The 23,863-nt window shown below is 42.2% G+C and overlaps 1 protein-coding gene across 13 annotated transcripts in view; it reads right to left on the reverse strand.

Moving 5' to 3' along the window:
• Positions 1–13,220: 13,220 nt before the first annotated feature.
• gapvd1 (GTPase activating protein and VPS9 domains 1) overlaps positions 13,221–23,863 on the reverse strand; it is a 114,907-nt gene continuing 104,264 nt past the window's right edge. For all 13 annotated transcript variants that reach the window (XM_078426281.1, XM_078426279.1, XM_078426276.1 and 10 more), the window contains 4 exons: positions 23,378–23,591; positions 21,695–21,767; positions 18,068–18,265; positions 13,221–17,307 (listed from right to left, as the gene is read on the reverse strand). In XM_078426281.1, coding sequence (XP_078282407.1) covers positions 17,167–17,307; positions 18,068–18,265; positions 21,695–21,767; positions 23,378–23,591 — 626 coding nt within the window. In that variant the 3' untranslated portion in view covers positions 13,221–17,166. The remainder of the gene's footprint in view (positions 17,308–18,067; positions 18,266–21,694; positions 21,768–23,377; positions 23,592–23,863) is intronic.

Here is a 23,863-nt window from a genome sequence, read left to right on the forward strand (position 1 = left end):
CCCAAAAAAAGTCACGCATTCCTTCTCTCCAGGAGAACCTTCATGTTAACAAACATTATAACAAAGTGTAGAAGCAAAGAACTGCAGATGCTGGTTTATACCAAGGAAAGACACAAAGTGCTGGAGTACTCAGCCGGTCAGGCAACATCTCTGGAGAAAAGAGACAGGTGACGTTTGGGGTCCAGACCCGCCTGAAGAATGGTCCCCACCCTAAACGTCACCCATATTTTCTCTCCAGTGATGCTGCCTGACCCGTGGAGTAGCTCCAGTACTGCGTGTCTATCTCACTACCTAACAATATGGTGACAGGCTTCACCACCCAGACTGCAGCTGCTCGACACCATCGAGTGCAAGTGGGGGTGGATAATAAATTCCAGCCTTGCCACGACTCCTACATCCCATAAATGAGTTTTAAAAAAATCAATGAATGTCAACGGAGCTTAGTGTAGCAGCAGTAATTAGCTGCCATAATAACTTGGGCTCTTAAAATTAAATAGATGACCTGTGAGCATCTCCTGTTAACTCACCTGTCTCAGTTGGGTGAATTTGTCCAGATGTGAAAGCTGCAAAGGCTGGTGAGGATGGGGCATACGCAGACATCTGCTCCAGAGACACCTCCTGACAATTCATCATAAAGCACTGAGAAGCAAGAGCTTTTCGCCAGAGAAAGATTTCACGCACATTTTTTTTGTTTTCAGAACAAACAGGGAAATTCAAATTTGTGGAAAGTAACAGGCTTCTTCCGGGGGTTGGTGATTGGAAATCACATTCTGTTTCAGGCTGAAACCATTTGGAAAAATTGCTTTAATGTTTATTTTTGTATCGTATTTATTTGCGACTACAGGTGGATTTTACTTTCAAAGGTGCCACTCGTCTACATCCCAGCAAGAAAGTGGGCCTTAAAGGACATATTTTGAAGTCAGATAATGCTTCCAAATGGAAATTAAAAACTGTGGATGCAGGAAATCTATATACTAAAACTCTCGTTTGTTATCTTGTTTGTGACTGAACTTCAGCCAAAATGGTACACAATAGCGTGACAATTTTAGGCCCACCTTACTCACCATTGTAACCTTAGTGATAATGCAAGTAGTTTTATTGAAATCGGTCTTATATTTTTAAAGTTATTCACATTTTAAAGTTTAAAAGGAGGGGAGGGGGAGGGGAGGAGGGAGGAGGGGAAGGGGGGAGTGGGGGAGAAGGGCGAGGGGAGAGGGGGATTGAGGAGAGAGGGGAGTGGGGAGGACAGGAGAGGTTTGGGCCCAATGGGTCCACTTGGTCTAGTATGAAATAAAAACAGATAAAGCTGGAAAATCTCAGTTGAGTTCCCGACCCAAAATGTTGACTTTCTCTCTTTCCACAGATGCTGCCTGAGTGTACTGGGCGATCGCTGTTCAGTGCGGACTCAGTGGGCCGAAGAACCTCTTTCCGCACTGTATCTCGAAACTAAACCTGCTGAGTTTTTTCAGCATCCAGCTGTAATCATTTGCATTTGCCCTTGGTGAAGTCAGGCGAAACCAAGTGAAAGTTTCACGATCGTTTTCTTGGCAGCCAGAAACGTGACAGAGAAACCCTAAGCTCCCACTGCAGGCACTGGTTCACAAATAACTTCATTCCCAGGATGGGCAAGGTTTGAAGCAGATGTGCAGAGCAAGTTTTTGTTTAGACAGAGGGTAACGAGTGCCTGGAATGTGCTGGGAGGTGGTGGTGGAGACAGCTTTTGGATATGCACACGGATATGCAGGGAATGGAGGGATATGGATCATGTGCAGTTAGATAAGAGCTGATCGGCATCATTGTGGGCCGAAGGGCCTTTTCCTGTGCTGTACTGTTCTGTGTTTTATATGTTTTAGGATTTTGACGACAGAATGACAAACGAAGTGGGAGAGACAGGCCCTTCGGCCCAACTTGTTGATTCCATCCAATGTGGCCATCTAGTCCCATTGGCTTGCGTTTGCCCATATCCCTCTAAACTTTAAGACTGGATAGACTAGGCTTGTACTCGCTGGAATTTAGAAGACTGAGGGAGGATCTTATTGAAACATATAAAATTCTTAAGGGGTTGGAGAGGCTAGATGCGGGAAGATTGTTCCCGATGTTGGGGAAGTCCAGAACCAGGGGTCACAGCTTAAGGATAAGGGGGAAGTCTTTTAGGACCGAGATGAGAAAACATTTCTTCACACAGAGAGTGGTGAGTCTGTGGAATTCTCTGCCACAGAAGGTAGTTGAGACCAGTTCATTGGCTATATTTAAGAGGGAGTTAGATGTGGCCCTTGTGGCTAAAGGGATCAGGGGGTATGGAGAGAAGGCAGGTACAGGTTACTGAGCTGGATGATCAGCCATGATCATATTGAATGGCGGTGCAGGCTCGAAGGGCCGAATGGCCTACTCCTGCACCTATTTTCTATGTTTCTATGTTTACTATCCATGTACCTGTCCAAATGTCCTTTAAATATTGCTCTTGTCCCTGCCTCTGGCAGTTCGCTCCATTTACCCACCACACTCAGAGTGAAAACATTGCCCCACAGGTTCCTTTTAAAGCGTTCCCCTCTCACCTTAAACCCATATCCTCTAGCTCGTAATTCCCTAGAAAAAGACTCTGGATTCACCCTCTCTATTCCCCCTTGTGATTTTATACACCTCCATAAGATCGCCCCTCAGCCTCCAACGCTACATAGAATCAAGTCCTAGCTGGCCAACCTCTTCCTTGACTCAGTTCCTTGTGTCCTGGCAACATCTCAAAGATATTCTTAACTTTTTCCAGCTTAATGACGTCTCTCCTCCAGCAGGATGACCAAAACGGAATAAAATACTTCAAGTGCGGCTTCACCAACATCTTGTACAACTGCAACATAATGTCCCAACTTCTATACTCAATGCCAGCATGCCAAAAGTATTTTTTACCACCCTGTCCACTTGTGACGCCACTTTGATGGAACAAAGCACATGTACTGCTAAATCCCAGAGTGGAGTGCCGCAAGGCTCGGTGCAGGGGCCGCAAATATTTACAATATGTATTAATGATTTAGATGATGGAATTGAAAGTAACACCAGCAAATTTGCAGATGAGACAAAGCTGGCAGTGTTAACTGTGGAGAGGATGTTAGGAGGTTGCAGAGCAACTTGGACAGGTTGAGTGAGTGGGCAGATGCATGGCAAATGCAGTATAATGTAGATCAATGTGAGGTTATCCACTTTGGTGGCAAAAACAAGGAGGCAGATTATTATCTCAATGGTGTCAGATTAGGAAAAGGGGAAGTGCAACGAGACCTGGGTGTCCTTGTGCACCAGTCACTGAAAGTAAACGTGCAGGTACAGCAGGCAGTGAAGAAAGCTAATGGCATGTTGGCCTTCATAATGAGATGATTTGAGTTAAGGAGTAAAGTGGTCCTTCTGCAATTGTACAGGGCCCTGGTGAGACCACATCTGGAGTATTGTGTGCAGTTTTGGTCTCCTAATTTGAGGAAGGACATCCTTGCTATTGAGGCAGTGCAGCATAGGTTCACGAAGTTAATCCCCAGGATGGCGGGACTGTCATATGAGGAAAGATTGGAAAGACTGGGCTTGTATTCAACTGGAATTTAGAAGGATGAGAGGGGATCTTATAGAAACATCTAAAATTATAAAAGGACTGGACAAGCTAGATGCAGGAAAAATGTTCCCAATGTTGGGGGAGTCCAGAACCAGGGGCCACAGTCTAAGAATAAAGGGGAGGCCATTTAAAACTGAGATGAGAAAAAATCTTTTCACCCAGAGAGTTGTGAATTTGTGGAATTCTCTGCCACAGAAGGCAGTGGAGGCCAATTCACTGGATGAATTTAAAAGAGAGTTAGATAGAGCTCTAGGGACTAGCGGAATCAAGGGATATGGGGAGAAGGCAGGCACGGGTTATTGATTGTGGATGATCAGCCATGATCGCAATGAATGGCGGTGCTGGCACAAAGGGCAGAATGGCCTCCTCCTGCACCTATGTTCTATGTTTCTATCCCGCTGTTCTACATTCCCCAGGTCCTAGCGCACATAATGAAAGTCCTGCCGTAGTTTGACTTCCCAAAACACAACACTTCACACAACTGAATTGAACTCCATTTGCCATTCCTCAGCTGACCAAGATCTTGCTGTAATTCTATTGACCTTCTTCACTGTCTATGAGACCACCTATTTTAGTGTCATCTGCATACTTACGAACTGTGCCTCGTACAATCTCATCCAAATCGTTGATGTAGATGACAAACAGCAATGGGCCCAACACTGATCCCTGAGGCAGTCCACGAAACACAAGCCTCCAGTCTGAAAAACAACTTTCTACCATCACCCTCTGCTTCCTTCCATCAAGCCAATTACATATTCAATCAGCTAGCTCTCCCTAGATCCCTTGAAATCTAACCTCCCGAGCAACCTAACGTACACAAGCTTACCAAAGGCCTTGCTGAAGTCCATGTGGACAGTCAACCATCCTGCCCTCACCCAACGTACTGGTTACTTTATAAAATTCTCAATCAAATTTGTGAGCCATGATCTTCCAAACACGATGCCATGCCAATTATTTCTAATCAACCCGTTTTTCCAAATGCATGTTTAGTTTAGTTTAGTTTGGGAATACAGCACGGAAACAGGCCCTTTGGCCCATTGAGTTCACGCCGACCATCGATTCCCACACATTAACACTATCCTACACACAGTAGGGACAAATTACAATTATACCAAGTCAATGAATCTACAAACCTGTACGTCTTTGGAGTGAAGGAGGAAACCGGATAACGCCCACATAGGTCACAGAGAGAACGTACATGTTAATCTACCTTCATGCATATTGTAGGTATGTCCCGCATCGCCTCTGATGTAATGCAGACTATCAAGGCATTCCCATTGTTTACCAGGTTCTCTCATTTTCATGTCTTTTCCCACGGTAAAAACAGAGAATATCCATTGAGAATATTATCCATCTTGTCCAGCTCTACATATGGATGTATCTTTCGTCTTTGAGAGGCCCTATTCACTTTCCAGTCACTCTTTTCCCATTAATCCTCTGATAAAATCTCATCGCAATCTCCTGAATCTGCTCACCCCTCCCCTTGAAAATATTCTGCAGCCACTCCAAGATATCCTGGACCCTGGCACCACGAAGGCAACCTACCCGCTCCCCACCTTCAGTTTCGGTTTAGTTTTTGTCATGAGTACCGAGGTACAGGGAAAAGCTTTTTGTTGCGGGCTAAACGGTCAGCAGAAAGACAGCACATGATTACAACAAATCCATTTACAGTGTATAGATAAATACACGATAAGGGAATAACGTATAGTGCAAGGTAAGGCCAGCAAAGTCCGGTCAAGGGTAGTCAGAGGGACATCAAAGAGGTAGATAGTAGTTCTTCCCCCTGTCCCAGCTCTTCCAAGCACCTCCTCCCCCCCCCCCACATCTTCCCCTGAAGATCACCTTAGCTCCCATTAAACAATTAGTAAAGCCTTCAGCTGTTTCATGCTAACTGCTGGACACAGATTAAAGACACAAAAGGCAACACCGCCCAGAATTTAAATGTTACATGGTTTAAAAGTGACAGCTCAGAGGTCCTTCAACAAGTTTGTTGCTTTACAAATGCGCTCATGCACATTAGTGTCTGCCTTCAAGACTAATAACTCGCTGATCAGATTAGACATCCACTGGCATATAAAAATCCTGTATTCGCTGCTGTATATTTAATTGGTTTTCATTTATTCTCCCTCTCAGGCCCTGGACTGCAGGCTGTGTGTTAAATCTCCCTTCATCCGCCAGCCTCTCAGCTCCACAACTCTTCATTTATGCAGCTTTCTGATCGGCACCGATTATTCATGGAGGAATTTAAACGAGTGTCTGTTTTTCCAAGTCTGCCCCATGAAGTGACACGCTTGGCTCTGAGGTGATGACCCATCCGAGAACTGATTAAACTCAACCACCCGAGGCAAGCAAATCCAAGCCCGTGGCTGCAAACCTTTGACTCTTTGCTCGAGAGATGAGCACTCCATTATTTGCACCAAACAATCCCACTGACACAGGCAGCATCACTTCATGAGCTCTGGACAGCTTTACTTGAGCCAAATGCTGAAGAGGAGAAATAAACTGAAACGATGAAGATGTCGAAACAAAGAACTGCAGACGCTGGTTCATACCAAAGATAGACACAAAGTGCTGGAGTAACCCAGCGGGTCAGGCAGCATGGATAGGTGGCTTGGGTAGATCAGAGTCTAAAGAAGGGTCCCAGCCAAAAAAGTCACATTCATATACTTCAAAGAAATTGCCTGGCCCACCGAGTTACTCCAGCACTTGGTGTCTTTTTTTAAAAACAAATTAACCATCCAATACTTGCCGAAAAGAGGTGTAAAAATAACAGAAGTTTACTTTTGTGTCTTTTATGGTTGCAACAACTCCACTTGGAACTCATGAATCAATGTCGTCGGGCAATTCATCAACCAGCTCTGGCCAGGAAAGATCATTCAGCAGGTCAACATATGGACCAACCGTGGAGAGTCCCCTCCTGTGGAACAACCATGGGGTCAGGGATGGGTCGATGGTCCTGCAGCTGGTCAGCAAGATTGAAGGACTGGCTTTGGTGCAGCAGCCTCCTCCTCATCACCAGACATTGCCCAACCCCAGGCAGCCTTGGGAGCACAATTGAACCAGCACTGCCAACATTTAGAACCCCATTTAACATAAAGTAAAACCCAAGTAATTTCCACCACCTGGTAAAGAGGCAGCTACAAATTGCTGTCCAGTGGAAGAGCAACAGAATCTGCAGGGAGATGATGGAAGTACATGGTAAAGTAAAGTGCTTCGTTTAGATTGGAGATACTGTACAGGCCCTTCATGGAAACAGGCCCTCAGCCCACAACTGACCAGCAACCAGTTATCACTAGTTCCGTTATCCCACTCTCACATCCACTCCCTACACACTGGGGGCAATTTACAGAGGCCAATTAACTTACAAACCCACACATCTTTGGGATGTGGAAGGAAACCTGAGCACCCGGAGGAAACCCACAAGGTGACAGGGAGAACGTGCAGACTCCACACAGGTCAGGATCGACCTTGGGTCTCTGGTGCTAAGTGGCTCTACCACCTGTGCCATTGTGCTTAATGGTGGTGTAGACTTGATGAGCCAAAGGGTCCATTAATGTTACAGCCACTTATCTGCTGCTGAGGCACTCAGTTTTGCCCGTCCATAATTTAAGACACTATTTCCTTTTGTTCCCTTTGCGTAGTTTAGTTTAGAGATACAGTGCGGAAACAGGCCCTTTGGCCCACCGAGTCCACACCAACCCCTGCACATTAACACGATCCTACACACACTAGGGACAATTTACACATACACCAAGCCAATTAATCTACAAACCTGTACGTTTTTGAAGTGTGGGAGGAAACCGAAGATCTCGGAGAAAACCCATGCGGTCACGTTGAGAATGAATTACAGACAGCACCCGTAGTCGGGATCGAACCCGGGTCTCTGGCGATGCAAGCGCTGTCAGGCAGCAACTCTACCGCTGCGCCACCGTGACCATCGTATCTGGCCTTCATCAAATCCCAATCACCCAGCTCGAGGCTGTAGTTTGTACCCACACCATCAGCTTCCCCACTTCCCATCTCAGCGCAATGAAGTTAAACTCCATCACTCCAATAGCCTTCAGTCTTGCATTCAGTGACCCCCCCCCCCCCACACACACAGGTTTTTATTTTGCGTTCCTCCTGATCTTTCTGATTGAGACGCTGCAAATCACAGCACCGCACCATCTTAAAGACATTTCAAAATCTTTTCTATTGATCCATCCTTCCATCACTCCCTCAGGCAACATCAACAATGTGGTGCGCAGGGAAGATTTACGAGGATGTTGCCAGACCTCGAGGGCCTGAGCTATGGAGGTTGGGCAGGCTAGGACTTTATTCCTTTGAGTGCAGGGGTGATCTTCATAAAGGTGTATTTAAAAATCACAAGCGGTATAGATGGGGTGAATGCACAGTCTTTTACCCATGGTAGGGGAATCACTAAAGAGAGAGCATAGGTTTAAGGTGAGAGTGGCAAGATTTAATAGGGGCACTTTTTTTTCACTCAAAGGCTGGTGGGTGAACCAGCTCATGGAATGAGCTGCCAGAGGAAGTAGTTGAGGCAGGTATGGTAACAACATTTAAAAGATACTTGGACAGGTAGAGGGATAGGAAATGGTCAGAGGGACTTGGGCCAAATGGGAGCACAGATGGGGCATCTTGGTTGGCAGGGACTAGACAATAGACAATAGACAATAGGTGCAGGAGTAGGCCATTCAGCCCTACGAGCCAGCACCGCCATTCAATGCGATCAAGGCTGATCACTCTCAATCAGTACCCCGTTCCTGTCTTCTCCCCATACCCCCTCACTCCGCTATCCTTAAGAGCTCTATCCAGCTCTCTCTTGAAAGCATCCAACGAACTGGCCTCCACTGCCTTCTGAGGCAGAGAATTCCACACCTTCACCACTCTCTGACTGAAAAAGTTCTTCCTCATCTCCGTTCAAAATGGCCTACCCCTTATTCTTAAACTGTGGCCCCTTGTTCTGGACTCCCCCAACATTGGGAACATGTTTCCTGCCTCTAATGTGTCCAATCCCCTAATTATCTTATATGTTTCAATAAGATCCCCCCTCATCTTTCTAAATTCCAGTGTATACAAGCCTAATTGCTCCAGCCTTTCAACATACGACAGTCCCGCCATTCCGGGAATCAACCTAGTGAACCTACGCTGCATGCCCTCAATAGCAAGAATATCCTTCCTCAAGAGGCCGAAGGGCTAATTTCCGTGTTGTATGACTATGTGATCCAAGCTAGTGGTAGCTAGGGACCCTAAATTCTGTGCTTCCATTATCAACACTGCTGCGATCAAAAGTCATTGGGAGGTGAAGAGACTCTATTTTGACCTTCATGCACGACATACAAGATGAACTTTGTGTCCATAAAATCCCCCTCCCCCTCCCCCTCCACCCCACCTTATCTGCATATCCTCTATTTCTTTCTGCCTCATGTGTTTATGTGACTTAGCCTTAAATGGATCTTTGTAGTTCGCCAAATGTTTATATTAAGAGGGTAGTGTAACCCTGTGTCATTCACAAAATTACTTCATGCATTTCAACAAAACCACAGGAAGCCCATCAATCTTCCCCCAGCCTCTAGCCATGAATATCCAGCTGGATAAAGAATTTTTGTTTAATGTTTGTCTGAAGCAATCACACTGCTTGCCCAGGAAAGCAAAAAAAAAACCCTTGGAAAACCTCCAGTTCGACAGATCTTGTTCCATGAAAACAGCAGTCCAAGAAGCTAGTAAAATGAACTCTTGTGAGTGACCGCACTATCAGAGTACGGTGTGCAAGCCAAACCTGCCATCTTGTGGTGACAGTGCTGCACTGCAGATTCATTGCAGAAAAGCAACATTAAATGTCCAAAACAACTTTAAAATAGTATTCAAGTTTTTGAGGCTTCATGAAAGAGTTTTAAATATTTTGATGACACTGATTGGGAATATCCAGTCAAATGATGATCAAGTTTGTCAACCTTCATGCACACAAGACAATATAATAAAGTGTAGAGACAAATAACTGCAGATGCTGGTTTATATCAGAGACACAAAGTGCTCGAGTAACTCAGTGGGTCAGGCAGCATCTCTGGAGAAAAAGGATGGGTGACGTCCGGACCCGAAACATCACCCACCCTTTTTCTCCAGAGGCGCTGCCTGACCCACAGGGTTACTGCAGCACTCTGTGTCTGTCAGACCGACAATATAACCCTGGTCACTGAAAAAGGAAATCCAGCTGGCATCAGCTGGGTTATTTATGATCTATCTATAAAGCTGAGTGTATTTTGCTTTGGAATTCCGCGTTATTTTAAGAACAGCCCACAGGTGCTCAAACAGTTCAAGGCAAGGCATTGTGTACACTCGACCCGTGATCCGCGTCAGGTTTAATTTAGTAGGCAGGTTAAATTACCAAAACCAGCTGTCTCAACAGGACAAACAGACTGAACCACATCTGAGTTTTTGCCCCACTCACAAGGGGAGCTCTCCAATAACCCCTTTGATCAGCAGAGTGGAAATGTCTTGTTTATTACAACTCTAGTCTTTTCCTATTCTGCTGAAAAGTCACCAGTCTGCACTTTATAGGTGCTGTCGTGTGTTTCTAACATTAGGTAGCTCACAGGTTTGAACCTTGGTACGAATGGATACTTATGTACTTCAGAAAACAAATGTAGGCCACGGTCACCAATCTATACCGAATCTGTAGTAAGAATGGCAAACGCAATGCGAGCATCTATTTCAGGAGGGCTAGAATACAAAAAACAGGGATGCAATGCTAAGGATCTTTAAGGCGCTGGTCAGGCCGCATTTGGAGTATTGTGAGCAATTCTGGGCCCCATATCAGAGGAAGGATGTGCTGGCTCTGGAGAGGGTCCAGAGGAGGTTTACAAGAATGATCCCAGGAATGAGTGGGTTAACATGTGACGAGCGTTCACTGGGCCTGTACTCACTGGAGTTCGAAGGACTCATTGAAACTTACCGAAGTGAAAGGCCTGGATAGAGTGGATGTGGAGAGGATGTTTCCACAAATGGGAGAGTCTAGGACCAGAGGATAGCCTCAGAATTATAGGACGTTCCTTTAGGAAGGAGATGAGGAGCAATTTCTTTAGTCAGAGGGTGGTGCATCTGGGGAATTCATGGCTGCAGAAGGCTGTAGAGGCCAAGACAATAGATATTTTTATGGTAGAGATAGATTCTTGATTAGTGCCGGTGTCAGGGGTTATGGATAAAAGACAGGAGAATGGGGTTTGGAGGGAGAAATAGATCAGCCATATTCGATGGTAGAGTAGGCTTGATGGGCCGAATAGCCTAATTCTGTTTCTGGAGCTTATGAACTTAGCCATTTCCATTGAATTGAAACATCAGCGACAAACCACCATTGAATGAAGAGATGGTATGGATGTTAACAAGAGACATGAACAGCCACAGTCTGGGAATATTCTATGCTGCGGGGAGCCTAAAAAATAATCCAACCTTCCATGGATTCCATAATAATCAATAAAGGGGCATTACAGCACCAGGGCTGTAATGGGTTGGATCCTGACTATGGGAGCTGTCTGTACGGAGTTTGTATGTGGTCCCTGTGACCGTGTGGGTATTCTCTGGGTGTTCTGGTTTCCTCCCAAATTGCAAAGATGTACAGATTTGTTGGTTAATTGGCTTCAGTAGGTTTCAATTAAAATGTCCCCAGTGTGTATGAAAGTGTAAGCCTACGGGATGATCGCTGGTCAGCATGGACTTGGTGGCGCGAAGGACCTGTTTTCGTACTGTATCTCTAAAGTCTAAATACCGAGAATACTCAGCAGATTAGGCAGCATCTGTGGAGAAAGAGTTTACATTTCACATTCATGATGTTTCATCAGAGCCGACTATTTCAGGTTGACTTATAAGGCTTGTTATAAGATTGTTGAATTCCACACCGAGTCCTGAAGGCATTGTGTCAGGTTGGTCGATGAGATGCTGTGGTCTCTGACAAAACAAAGCACTGGAGTAACTCTTAGTCTGATAAAGAGTCCTTACCTGAAACATCACGTAGACATGTTCTCCAGGGATACCGACTGACTCACTGAGTTACTCCAGTCTTTGCTGGAACAATCAGCGAGTCAAGCAGCATCTGGGGTGACAATGTTTTAGGTCGGAACATTTAAAAGTATGAAAAAGGGTCTGAAATGTTGTCTGTCCATTTCCATCACAAATGTTGTCCGACCTACTGAATACCTCCAGCACTTTGTATTTTGCTCAGATTTCCAGCGTCTACCATTTCTTGTGCCTCTGTTTAACTGCTGCAGTCTCGATCTTGTTATGGATCCCATTGGAACCCATAGGAGGCGAAGAACAGGGTGTTGCAGAAGGAACAGTCCCTTTGGAATTGCCGAAGGTGAGGGAATGGAAGACTTGTTGGTACTTCAGTGGAAATTGTGGAGGTTGAATGTAAAAGCTGCTGGGGTAGGAGAAGACAAGTGGGTTCCATGCTTAGTTTCCCCACTTCACTCAGACTGGGTCTAACTTGTACCAGTTCCCAGAGCAAGACTAAATTAATAGTAAAAGTGAGATTTCAATAGAAACAGTTTATTGGGAGCAGATGAACGACCGGTTTTGTTTAAAAGTAAATTGTGTGAACAGCACGGGGTTACACTATCCTTGTAAATGTATAGAATCATAGATTCATACAGCACAGAAACAAGCTCCTCAGGCTAAAGTGCTCATACCGACCAAGATGCCCCATCTGCACTAGTCGCTCTTGTCTACGTTTGGCCCAGATCCCTCTAAACCTTATCTGCCTATGTACCTGTCCAAATGTCTTTCAAATGTTCTTATTATACCTCAATTATTTCCTCTGGCAGCTCGTTCCTTGCAGCTGCCACCCTGTGTGTTAGGGTGGTGTATATGGAACATCCAAAATTGTGTGGTATTTTATATATCCTATGACTGCATGGTACATTTATATTCTACATAAATGTGCACTGAATTTCCAAGCCCAGTGTAGGTAAATGATATTAAATTAAAAGCAATAAGCCTGAAATTGTCCCAACTTAATGAAAGATAGCACAGAGCAGCCTACTGCAACTGCACCTTCTGGCCTCGAGATCTATAAAGTGGAAGGTAAACTCACCAAATCTCGACACCTATTCAGCTCATTTATCCCCTTCTTGGGGATTACCATGCCTCCATTTTAGCACCTCAGCACAGGAACTCAAGGTTTTGTGTGAAATTTGCAACAACGGTGGAAACAGAATTGCCCACAGTAGCACCGCCAGGTAGTCACCAAAGGTCTTTCCTTTTGTTCTACTGTATCTGGGAACTAGATTTGTTCGGTGGGTTTAGACTGAGCATCACTGCATTACTGCTCCAAATGTTGTTGTTAAGTTTGTATGCAAAGTACACCTTTGGAATTATTTCCCTGTAGAAATTCATACACATCTCACAGGTTTACACATAACCCGAGGTTCAATCTTCTGCAGAATTCCAACTGCAGTTACATCAATTTTAGTCAGTTTAAATACTGACTCATACAAACATACCTGTGGAGTTAATGTGCTGTAGAATTTGAAGACCACTCACGTTGCAAGCAAAAGGGAATTAACGCAGAAATCAATTCTTCAGTAGGGCAAGAACCAAATTCACCAGCAGACACAAGAAATGGGATAAACTGCTCCCTTTAATTAGCATTATGGATTGATATATTACATTAATCTCCTTAAAGACAGTATACATTTTTCCTGTGTGCAAGATTGTGCAAGCTCGTTAACTTAGGCTTTGTAAAATCTCTAACAGTTTCAAAGAGGCAGTAATACAGGTGATGCAGCTAACAAACAAAGTATTGAGTTAGCACAGGTTACATTTCTCAATATAACAGTCCCTTCTATGTCCCTAGCTGCTCACTGCAGAAAATCAGGAGTTGTCCATTCCTGATGTTTCAGAACATCACTGGTATGGTGGTATGTTTGGTCCTAATGTATTTTCTGGCTCTAAATGATTGTGAGTATACAATTCTTTGTGTTTGATTAAAGCAGTTGTAATTTTTTTTCTCAAATAATTGACACTATGAAAGTGGTAGCTTCCATACATTCCAAAATCTCTGAGGATACAATCAATGACTCATATACAAGTTGTCTAAGCAAAGTAATGAGGAAAGGCTTCAAATGTTTAAGATAGTACTCCAAAATTTAAAACACAAAGGCAACTTAGAATGAACCTGCAGCGAAAGCATGTTAAAAATAAATAGTTGACAATTCAGTTTTCACAAAGTCTAATTGTAAAATAAATAAGTCCCAATCCCTAAACACCATTGCTTATATTCAGATCTTTCCTAAATCAAAGTTTCTTTATGGTAAGGAAAACATAAAAAAAACATATCAATGTCTTAAAATTTCAAAGTGCAACTGCAAAACCCAAACAGATTGTTGTTTCAGCCTATCAGTCTTTAGCAGAAGCACGCACCCTTCAGCGGCACCTTCTCTCAATGCCATTAGGAACCCAGCATGATAATTCATAATCTGTGTACTATCCTGCAGTAAACCCCAATGATGGCCAAACTATCGTCCGCAACGCCAGGGAAACATAACATTCACTAAACCAAAGAGAGCTAGGTTTTCAATTGGTGTTTTTAAAAAAAAACTATTCCATTCTGTGTCCGATTTTCTCCAATTAGCTCATCTGTAAAACGGTTTTGTGCCAAATTAGGTACTGTGAGCAATTCTGCTCAAGTTATCAACTCAGACACTTCATAGCTGTATACAATACCAAATGCATTAATACTCTGCGGCCAGAAGTGCACATAAATTATTTTCTCCAGTTTTCTAACACTATCAGGCCGAGATCTGCACCAGTGTAAGTAATTCAGGTTCCCAAATGTGTAACCCAAGATTAGATGTATTCAAAAATCCCATTTGATCATGTAACCTTCCATTAGTGTTAACTAGACACTTAACACTCAAACTTAATTACACCAAATAAAAATAAAATTAAAATAAAAGTTGTTTTTGGTAAGTCATTTCAACTCAACATGAACAGTGATCACCTACTCTCAGTCGGGTTGGCTGAAAATTTCTTATAATGTGCAGATAAAATGAATAACTCATTGTTGTAATCAGGTGAATAGACTTTGTTTTATTTATTTTTTTAATCACCCCAGTGTATGGCTTTATCAGTTGATTGTACTCACCATCAAATCTTCCAACACGTGACAACTGGCAAACTAAAGTGTGCAGGTGCACATCAAGATTAATTCCAGGACGTTCTTTTAATTGCACAGATTGTAGGAGCTAGCTAAGGTTTCGTTTCATGGATCCTGGTTGGGTTGATGTCAAGTGTTCCATTTCTTCAGGATGACAATCAGGGTGGTGTTTGAAATATAAGAGTAAGATCTTTTTCTCTAGTTTGACACTAAAATATCTTGTCTCACATCGAATGTAAATAGTTAGACCATTTTCCAGATTTTGCAATTTAGATAATTAATGATTGTGGAGTCTTAACGTTTGCAGTCTAAGAAATGGTCAATTGTAAGGGTTGGACGGGAGTACTTGCTCTTTAGGTCTTTCCTCCAGAGGGGATATATTGAGGTGCATAAATCTGACACTCAGATAAAGTATCCAACAAGTCCCCCTATGGTATTCACCATTCCATGACCTTGACCCAAACTGCAACAGTATCATTAGAGAAATGCTTGGAACAAGTCTCAGGTGGGAACCAGTATGTATCTAAGATTGGGGAGGATACCATACAATGGCTGCCAGTGGACAGACTCATGGAAGCAATCCAAGGTGGTCTTTGCTGGCCCGTGGATCTGAGATGTTAGACCGGGTTTCGGATCAGCACGATGGACACCATCTTCTCTTAAGTTACTTCGTTTATTTTCTAAAAATATGCAAAATCAGGTGAAATTTACATGAATATAACTATTTATCCACCCATCGAGTAATGATCCCTTTTTATATATAATAAAAGAAGAAAAAAAAATCAGTCTTAATTTATTGGAGCTGCCATTATTTAATCCTACCTTGTGAGCCATTTGTAATAATGTAACCTAAAATGCAATAATTTAAATTCTTATCATATCTTGCCATTTATATATCCCAACAATCCACATCTGACTCACTGCAGTTTTGAAGTCTGATCTGTAAATTGTTCTGGACAAGCTAAGTCCCAATGCCTCCGACTCTATTTATTAAAAATGGCTTTGTAAAGGTGCAGTAAGCGCAAGTCATCTATGGCTGTCCATTCATGTTGGCCGTTAAATGTTAACTCTGACTGTCGACAAAGGCACTGCTGTCAACTGGAAGTCTCAGCTGCTGTGAAGGATTGAAGTGATTTTTGCTGGTCTTCCACTCAAATTTTCGTCTCTCTCGGCCATGGCAGTCATGGTTGCAAATTTCCTCGTGTGCTCCAGGAGATGAAGAGATGTGCTTCTGAGAGGCATGAATGGTCTTCACACCCCAGTCGATTACACAGAGAAACAAAAAAACCTTCATGAGAATAAGGGAGTTCAAATAGCAGTCAAGGTTGAAATTCAATTGCAGACGAGAGTTCAACATTTTCATTGCTGCTTTTACTACATATGTTGCTGAGTTTGGATTGTGGGAGAGTCACCTCTGCATTCCCTGACTAAAACTGGATCTCTTATTCAGAAGCCAGAGTCTCAGATTCAGGTTTTTTTTTCTGGATCGGCGATTTGCCACGTAATAAAGAAACTAGTTTATGAAATGGAAATACTGAGAGCCAGCAGTTAAGATTTTGCTCTTCCTCAAGCCAAGCGAAACAGACAACCTTGTAAAATTTCCTCCAAAAAAGCATCATTATACGAATTAAATTTCTAAAGACCCCAGCAACAAAACAGCAGAGTCCCATTCTGCCTTACTAACAGGTTGGTTAAATGTTAACACGTAAAACAAATGCCAATAAGGTTACAATGTCAGGTATATCAGCTTTCTTAAAGAAAAGCCCAGACTTTGGAAATAATTTATTGGAAGGCTAAAAAACATGAGGCAACACAAAAAGGTGACTTCTTCAGATAAACTGATTGACCTGTTGATTCTTTGCCTCTGTTTCGGGCGTGCTGCACACCTGCAACATACTAATTTCAGGGAAACCATGATTTGTTCGGTCAAATGCAAGTTTCCACTCCCTGCCTTGAACGGGATGCTCTCGAAAAAGAATCACTGCCTCATGAAAAAGACATGACGCCATGAGCTGCAGATTCTTTCGTAAGTGTTGAGGAGTGGGGATGGGCGTGGTGAATGAAATGAAATCAAAACAACACTTGTTTAAGGCCCCGGTTTCAGAATTCACACAGACCAGAATAACAGAGAGGGGGAGGTGTCATTTGCTTACAGTGCAGTTTCAAATTCTGAAATACCTGAAAAAGTGCGGTCCTTTTTCGCATTGCTGACAGTAATATAAAGGCCTGTTAGTAAATCTGATTGTTAATTTTGGTAAAGATCCAGTGAATCTAGTTGTGTTTTGTTTTTCATTTAAACGTCTCCACGCTATGTACATGTATTATACAAGAGGAGAAGGTTCAGTCCTCAGCTCCCCTCCCACAAACAGTTGGTGTAAATCTCTTCACTTTTCCTCGCAGTCTGTTATGCAGGTGGTGTTCTGCATCACTTGCGATCATCAATGGTTTTAATGAATTCAACTGCTGCTGTGAACTGCATCCACCAATAGGATTCCTCTCCACCGAGCCGGCTGGCATAGAAATTATTGATGTACTGAACAGTGGACAGCAGGCAGGGTGGGTTAGCCTAAAGGTATAAAAGAGATGAATTAAAAGCGTACAAAATCAGGAGGGAGAAAGAATCAGACAAAATATTACTTTTCTTTCAATAGCAATGTCTTAATTTACGCTTCATGGGAAATACATATAAAATGCTGCGTATTCAGAGGCATTCAGAATGGTTCAATTAGATTAAAGGTGTTTTATATCACCTCCACTACATCATCTCTCAGACATGTTGCATTGTCTAGCCTTGCCAATTAGCCTGAAGAAGCCGTCATTAGCGCTGCAGAATCCTGCAGGAATTAATGACAATGAATTTTCCTCCAAATGCATTAAAACAACAATCTTTCTGACAGCAGATGATATTTTTAGCTCGGAATATATATATTTGCATAGGATTAAGTGGCCATCTTTTGCACAGAGAAAGCATTACCATCACAGCCCAAAAGTGGTCAAAATGTTCAAGGTTCAAAGATTTCACACACTGAATACCCCAATGATTACAGGGTTGGACAAAATTTCACAGGACTGCTGTCACTGCAAACAAAACATCAACAGATCAAGGGACAATCTGAATCAAACTGAAATTTGCTGCATCTAACTAGCTGAAAATAATTTTAAATGCATAAAATGGTTCACAAAGCAATTTAGTTTTCGGGGCAAGAGCCATTTTCATTTGGTTAGCTGAAAGATGCATTCCTCTGCTGATGTGCCAAGATGTGGCATTTTGAAATGGCTGCATAAGTGCACTCCTGCACAAAATTGATATTCATTTGATGACTCACCTTGATGAGGACAAACACAAGAACAGGAACAAAGTCATCGGCCCCAGGGACTGAATCCTCATTGGCCAAGCTTAACAGGTTCATTATGGTGGAGCACATTCGGAGGATACACTGAACCTTATCTCTTGGGGTCTTGTATGCATTGATCGTTCGAACCTCAGACTGTGCAGATGGCCATGGAGCTTCCTTCAAGTATACCTGGAAAAGATGCAGAAAGTGCATGTGATGTACACGACGCCACGTCCACAACACCACTGGTACATTTCCTCAAATTAAGAATTCATTTCTATTTTATGGAGGCAGTATATCAGAGGCAGGCAATATTAAAAAAGGATTAAAACCAGTGTGACCTATTAAAAGAATTATTTGTGCAGTGCAGAGAAATATTTTACAATGTGGCTGCCTTTGTGTATTTGCCTGTAACAATAATACCTCCACAGACTTCATGTAGGCGTAGGGCATCTCAGCAGCTCCAGAGTGGTGGCTTCCATAGGCACGCACAAAAGAATGTCAAAAGATCAGATCGCATTGGACAAGTTTCACCCGATCTTTGAGCAGCAGCAATTGGGCTGTAAATTCCATTTTGGAGGCAGAAAGGTCTGACGGGAACAGTCTCCTCTGATAATAGGCATGGATCATCTCAGTGAATTAGCAGCACGCAGTAAAGGGTCTGGATACTGTATCTTACAGCTGGAAGAAGAGACAGTGGCAGAGGTTTGTAATGAATTGGAGGGGAATGCAAGAGAAGGAAGGGGAAAAAAAAAGCTGTGAAGCTACTGCCCGAGACATTCATTTTCTTTTATTTGTCCATTCTGAATGTCAGGTTGCACTTGTTAAACCGTATATGGAATTGTACTCATCTAGGACTGAACACCTTCAGGCAAGGGAGAAAGTGCAGAAAAACAGTTAGAAGAAAAAAATTGAACAGCTATACTGGAAAGGAAAGTGGTAAACAACAAGGACTAGAACAAATACCCAGTCATTAAGTCAACTTGGATCAAACATCACAGAATAAAATGAAACTACCCTGGCACAGGCAAGACTTGAATCACATTCACCCTGGCTCTCTCCCTCGTTCACTTTCTAACGCTGATAACACAATAAACTGTTGGAGATGAGAACAGGCAATCTGCTGAGCTGAGAAAAGCAAGTTTAAAAGGGAAAAGGGATTTTTGACTCTGAGGAAGAGCCAACAGCGCAGTGAATATAAAACTGCGCTCTGTAGCCTATTTGTTAAAAAAGATTAGTGGCAGATTCCTGATGCCACAAGTATCCATCCCAACTGGCTTTAGGAGGGATGAAGTAAGAGAACCGGCAATTAATCAAGTAAAGTCGAAAAATACCATTTCAACAATTTTAAAAATTCTCCAAAGTTCATTAGATTGACTCCCAAGACTTGATCATCAGTAACAAACACAACCAAGAGATGGAGCCAATTTCTGAGGCTGTGGCCAGCAGTGCTGAAGGGAACCACAGGCGTTCAGCCATTTGGACAGATGTCCTGGACGTGTGTGAATATGTCGCCCTATCACTGCTGTGGAATCCAGTGGGGTATCCCTTTCTTCATGGGAATCCCAACATTATAATAGAAAATTCACACTCAGATCAATTCAATGTGGTTTTGCAGGGGCAGAATGCAGAAGGCAGATGATTTAAAAATTAATTTATAACTCTTTCAACAGCTTCTAATGTCTGAATGTCGGAAGCAAACCATCAAGAAGCCTCAGCTTTGGCCCTCATTTTGCATCCTGGTAAAGCCTGCAGGGGTTTTCCAGAGAGTGGGGCCTCATCTATACGCCCAACATCCTGTTGGTGCTGACACCAAGTCATCCACCTTCAGGATGGAAGACTCAGAGTCCTGCCCTCTGCATCATAACCAATGAGTGGAAGCCTGCATCCAAGACCTGGCCATTGGTCATTATTTGTGAGCCAATTTTCACATCAAATATTTCCTTGCTATACTTATAATTTCAATTCCCCATATCAACTACTGCACGGTATACAAGAGACATGCGCAGCATAACCTTTGTCCATATCAAATCCAATTCCCCCAATTTTGTTCCCAATCAAATGATACCATTCTGTGCTACAGGAAAACAAAGGGAAAATTGCTCTCTTACACTGGGTGACACTTTCAGGTTATATTTAACACTAGCTGTGTGAAAATATTAAATCCTCAACGTATCTGTACATCATTCTGAAAGCTCTTGTGGCATCTGCAAATGAAATTAAAACTCAACAAACGCACATAAGCAGAAGGCTACTGAAGCCCCAAGCCTACTCTTACAGGATTCTAACCTAAACTTTCAATCTCAACCAACCATGGTAACCGTTACTACCTTTCTTCAGGTATCCTACTTGCCTCCACCTTCAAAATGTTCAAAGATTTGAGTACTACTCCCTTTTAAGGAAGAGACTCCTGACTCTCATGAACATGTCACCTCTTCTGTGTCTACTCTTGTATTCAATTACCCTGGCAGTAGACAATGACAGTCAGATCCCTCCACATCTCACTCATCAATTATATAACCGACTGTCTGAAGATACAGCACGGAATCACGCCCTTCGGCTCATCGATCACCCATTCGCAATAGTTCTATGTTACCCCGGTTTCTCATCCTTTCCCTACACACTACGGGCAATTTACAGTGGCCTATTAACCTACAAACCCACACGCCTTTGGGGTGTGGAAGGAAACAAGAGCACCCGGAGGAAATCCATGCAGTCACAGAGAGAATGTACAAATTCCATACGGATAGAACCCAGATCTGTGGTTCTGTGAGGCAGTAGCTACACCAGCTGCACCACTTTGCTGCCCCTATTATTGCTTCTAATATACTTTTATTACTTTTAAAATACTTTTAATAATACACTTTTATTTCTCAAGTTAAAATGGATAACTTTGCATTTTTCCCACATACTGCTTTGCCTGATCCATTTGTTCACTCACTTAACACATGTACCCTGCAGCCTCCTAAGCTTTTGCAATTTAATTTCCCAATCATCTTTGCGTCATCAAATTTAACAACCATACGACTCAGCGGCTTCATTCATTTATATAAATTGTAGAACGTTGAGGCCACTGCCCCAATCCTTGTGGCAGACCTTGCCAACTGGAAAAAGATCCATTTATGCTTTCTCTCTATACCCTGTTAGCCTGCTGATCTTCTATTCACTGTAATATATTACCTCCTAAACCACGAGCTTTCATTTCCCACAGCTACATATGAGGTGACACTTTATCAAAAACTTTCTCGAAATCTAAAGATAATACATTCACTGGTCCCTCTTCATCCACAAGTAACTCCAGTATTTACAATGAAAATGTCAAAAATTGCAGATACTGAGAATGTGAAAAATAACAACAGAAAATGCTGGAAACACTCAGTAGGGTGATATCATCAGTGGAAAGAGAAACATCTTTTTTGCTATCGAAAGAATAGGTCGGGAGTGGGTTTTGATGAAGGGCTTTCGACCTGAAACCTCAATTCTTTCGCTTTCCGTTGCTACTGTCTAACTTGCTGAATATCTCCAGTATTTTTTAATTCAATATTTACAAATTTTGTTCCCAAAACTCTTCTGCACAGTTTTGCCAAGCAACAAAACTAAATTTACACAAATCATTACCTCTGGGATTTGAAGTGCCCGATGATTTGCACTGACAACTTTGCAGAGACGCTGAATATGCTCATAGAAGAGTCTGAAAAATAAAAATCATAGCCATTCAATTTAAGATTAAAATGTAATAAATTAGTTTTAACGAGACCTAGTCCTTCATTAAATGTCTTTAACAAAGAAAAATATCTCAAGGTATGTTTTGAGAATAAAGTCAGAAACAAAAAGTGGAAGGGTTATATACTGTTATATGCTGTTATATGCTGTTTTTATACTAATTTGTAAAATGTGTATTGTGTCTGATGGAATATTCCTGAAATAACTCAGACTGTACATTGCAGAAATGTCATTAAATGAATCAGAGGTGCCCATCAGTTATTGATAATAAAACTGGAAATCGCAGTATTGAACATTACCGATGTTTAGAAAAGTTGCAGAAATCAAAAACAAATAATTTTATAAAAATCAAGAGTCTTCTGTCGTCTTCTTAGTCATGTTCAAAATCTTTCAAACTACGCTCTAAAATTACATTTTACATATATAAGGCATAATAAAATCCTGATTAATTCAGATTCTTGACCGTCAAGTGTAGAACGTTCTTGATTAAAAACGCCATGGACACTTCAAAAGCATTTACAAAATAAATTGCTTTGAAACAAGAGCATTTTCACAAACATGAATAATGCACATTTATGATATTAATATCTATGACATCACTTCTGTCTATATTGCAACGGTGGCATGTCCTTGGATTTTTGACCTAGCAACTTCCTAAATTGATTCCACCACAGAGTTGAGAAATGTGCATCTCTCTCTCTTTCGTAGATATTACAACTGAACTCAGTACTTCACGTTGTAGTGTTTAAACCCTATGGACATTTGAAAGCTTACCCTTTTCAGAGTGGCAATACTTAAGATAACTTTTTGCTGCAAATTTCACATTAGGAGCAAAAATGCCAACATTTGCAACATTTGAAATTTTAAGCTAAAGAAAATTATGGTTCCTATCATCTCAATATACTTGAGTACCACCTTTACAAACATCGGTTAAAAAAACTAAGATATCAACAACTACACCATTCATGGATAAAGATCAAAGGACAGTGCTTGGTATGGCATCTATATACTGAAACTCTCGTTTGTTTGTTCCTAAACTACAGCCAAAACAGTACACGATAGTGCGCCAATTTTAGGCCCACCTTACTCACCGTCGTCCCTTTAGTGCTAATGGAAGAAGTTTCATTGAAATCGGTGTTATATTTTTTAAGTTATTCCCATTTTAAAGTTTAAATCTATCTCCGAGGGAGGGAGGGGGGAGGAGAGGGTGCTGCACCAATGCAGGAGAGGTTTGGGCCTAACTACACTACTTAGTGTAGTGACCAATAAACATTTTTAAAGACCACTTTCTTCCAGTATTCAGTGATTTTATTATTGTCCTAATTACAGAAAGAAAACAATAAAAACAACAGAATGATGGCCCGTTTTTGTTGGATTCAATAATGTTCTTGAAAGGAAGCCGCAAATGAATATCTTGTTACGAGTTATTTTCAAAGTTATGCACAATTAGTCAGAGTCATATAGCACGGAAACAGGCCATTTGGCCCAGCTCATCCATGCCGAACAGGATTTGACACTTTATTGTTACTTAATATTAATTTAAAAAAATATTTATCTATATTATTTATTGTTACTTACTGGTCGCGTAAAATATCACCGTCTTGATTGGGGTAGAAAGCAAGTTTGAAAATGCGGTTCATGACACTGCGTTCAATTGCCATCTGTGCATCCTGGAGCTGTTCCTCGCTGGCGTTCTGCCAGATAACGTCTTGTGCCATAGCTCCATACAACGACTGCAAGAATTCTTCCACTAAAGCCGTTTTGTCATCTGCTGCAGTGAGATTCTGAAAGTCTGCACAAATAGTGAAGCTAAATCAAGCAGTGCACAAATAGCCATTTTTGAGAACTTAAGCAGTGGTATCTCTCTCTGTTTTCACCTCTCCTCCCACAACAGAGTTGGTTTTCAGGGAATATCATTTAGCAGGCGGTGACTGCCCTCTAGTGCTTCACCTGCAAGTCGTAACAGTGAGTTTTGGCAGGCGATTTTCCATGGAGACTGTCAGAGTCCAGCCAGATTCTGTTTTCATCCACTGCCAACAAACTTCTCAGTATGGGTTAATGGAT

This window comes from Rhinoraja longicauda, chromosome 31, assembly GCF_053455715.1.
Source record: "Rhinoraja longicauda isolate Sanriku21f chromosome 31, sRhiLon1.1, whole genome shotgun sequence".
NCBI classification, from domain to species: Eukaryota; Metazoa; Chordata; class Chondrichthyes; order Rajiformes; family Arhynchobatidae; genus Rhinoraja; species Rhinoraja longicauda.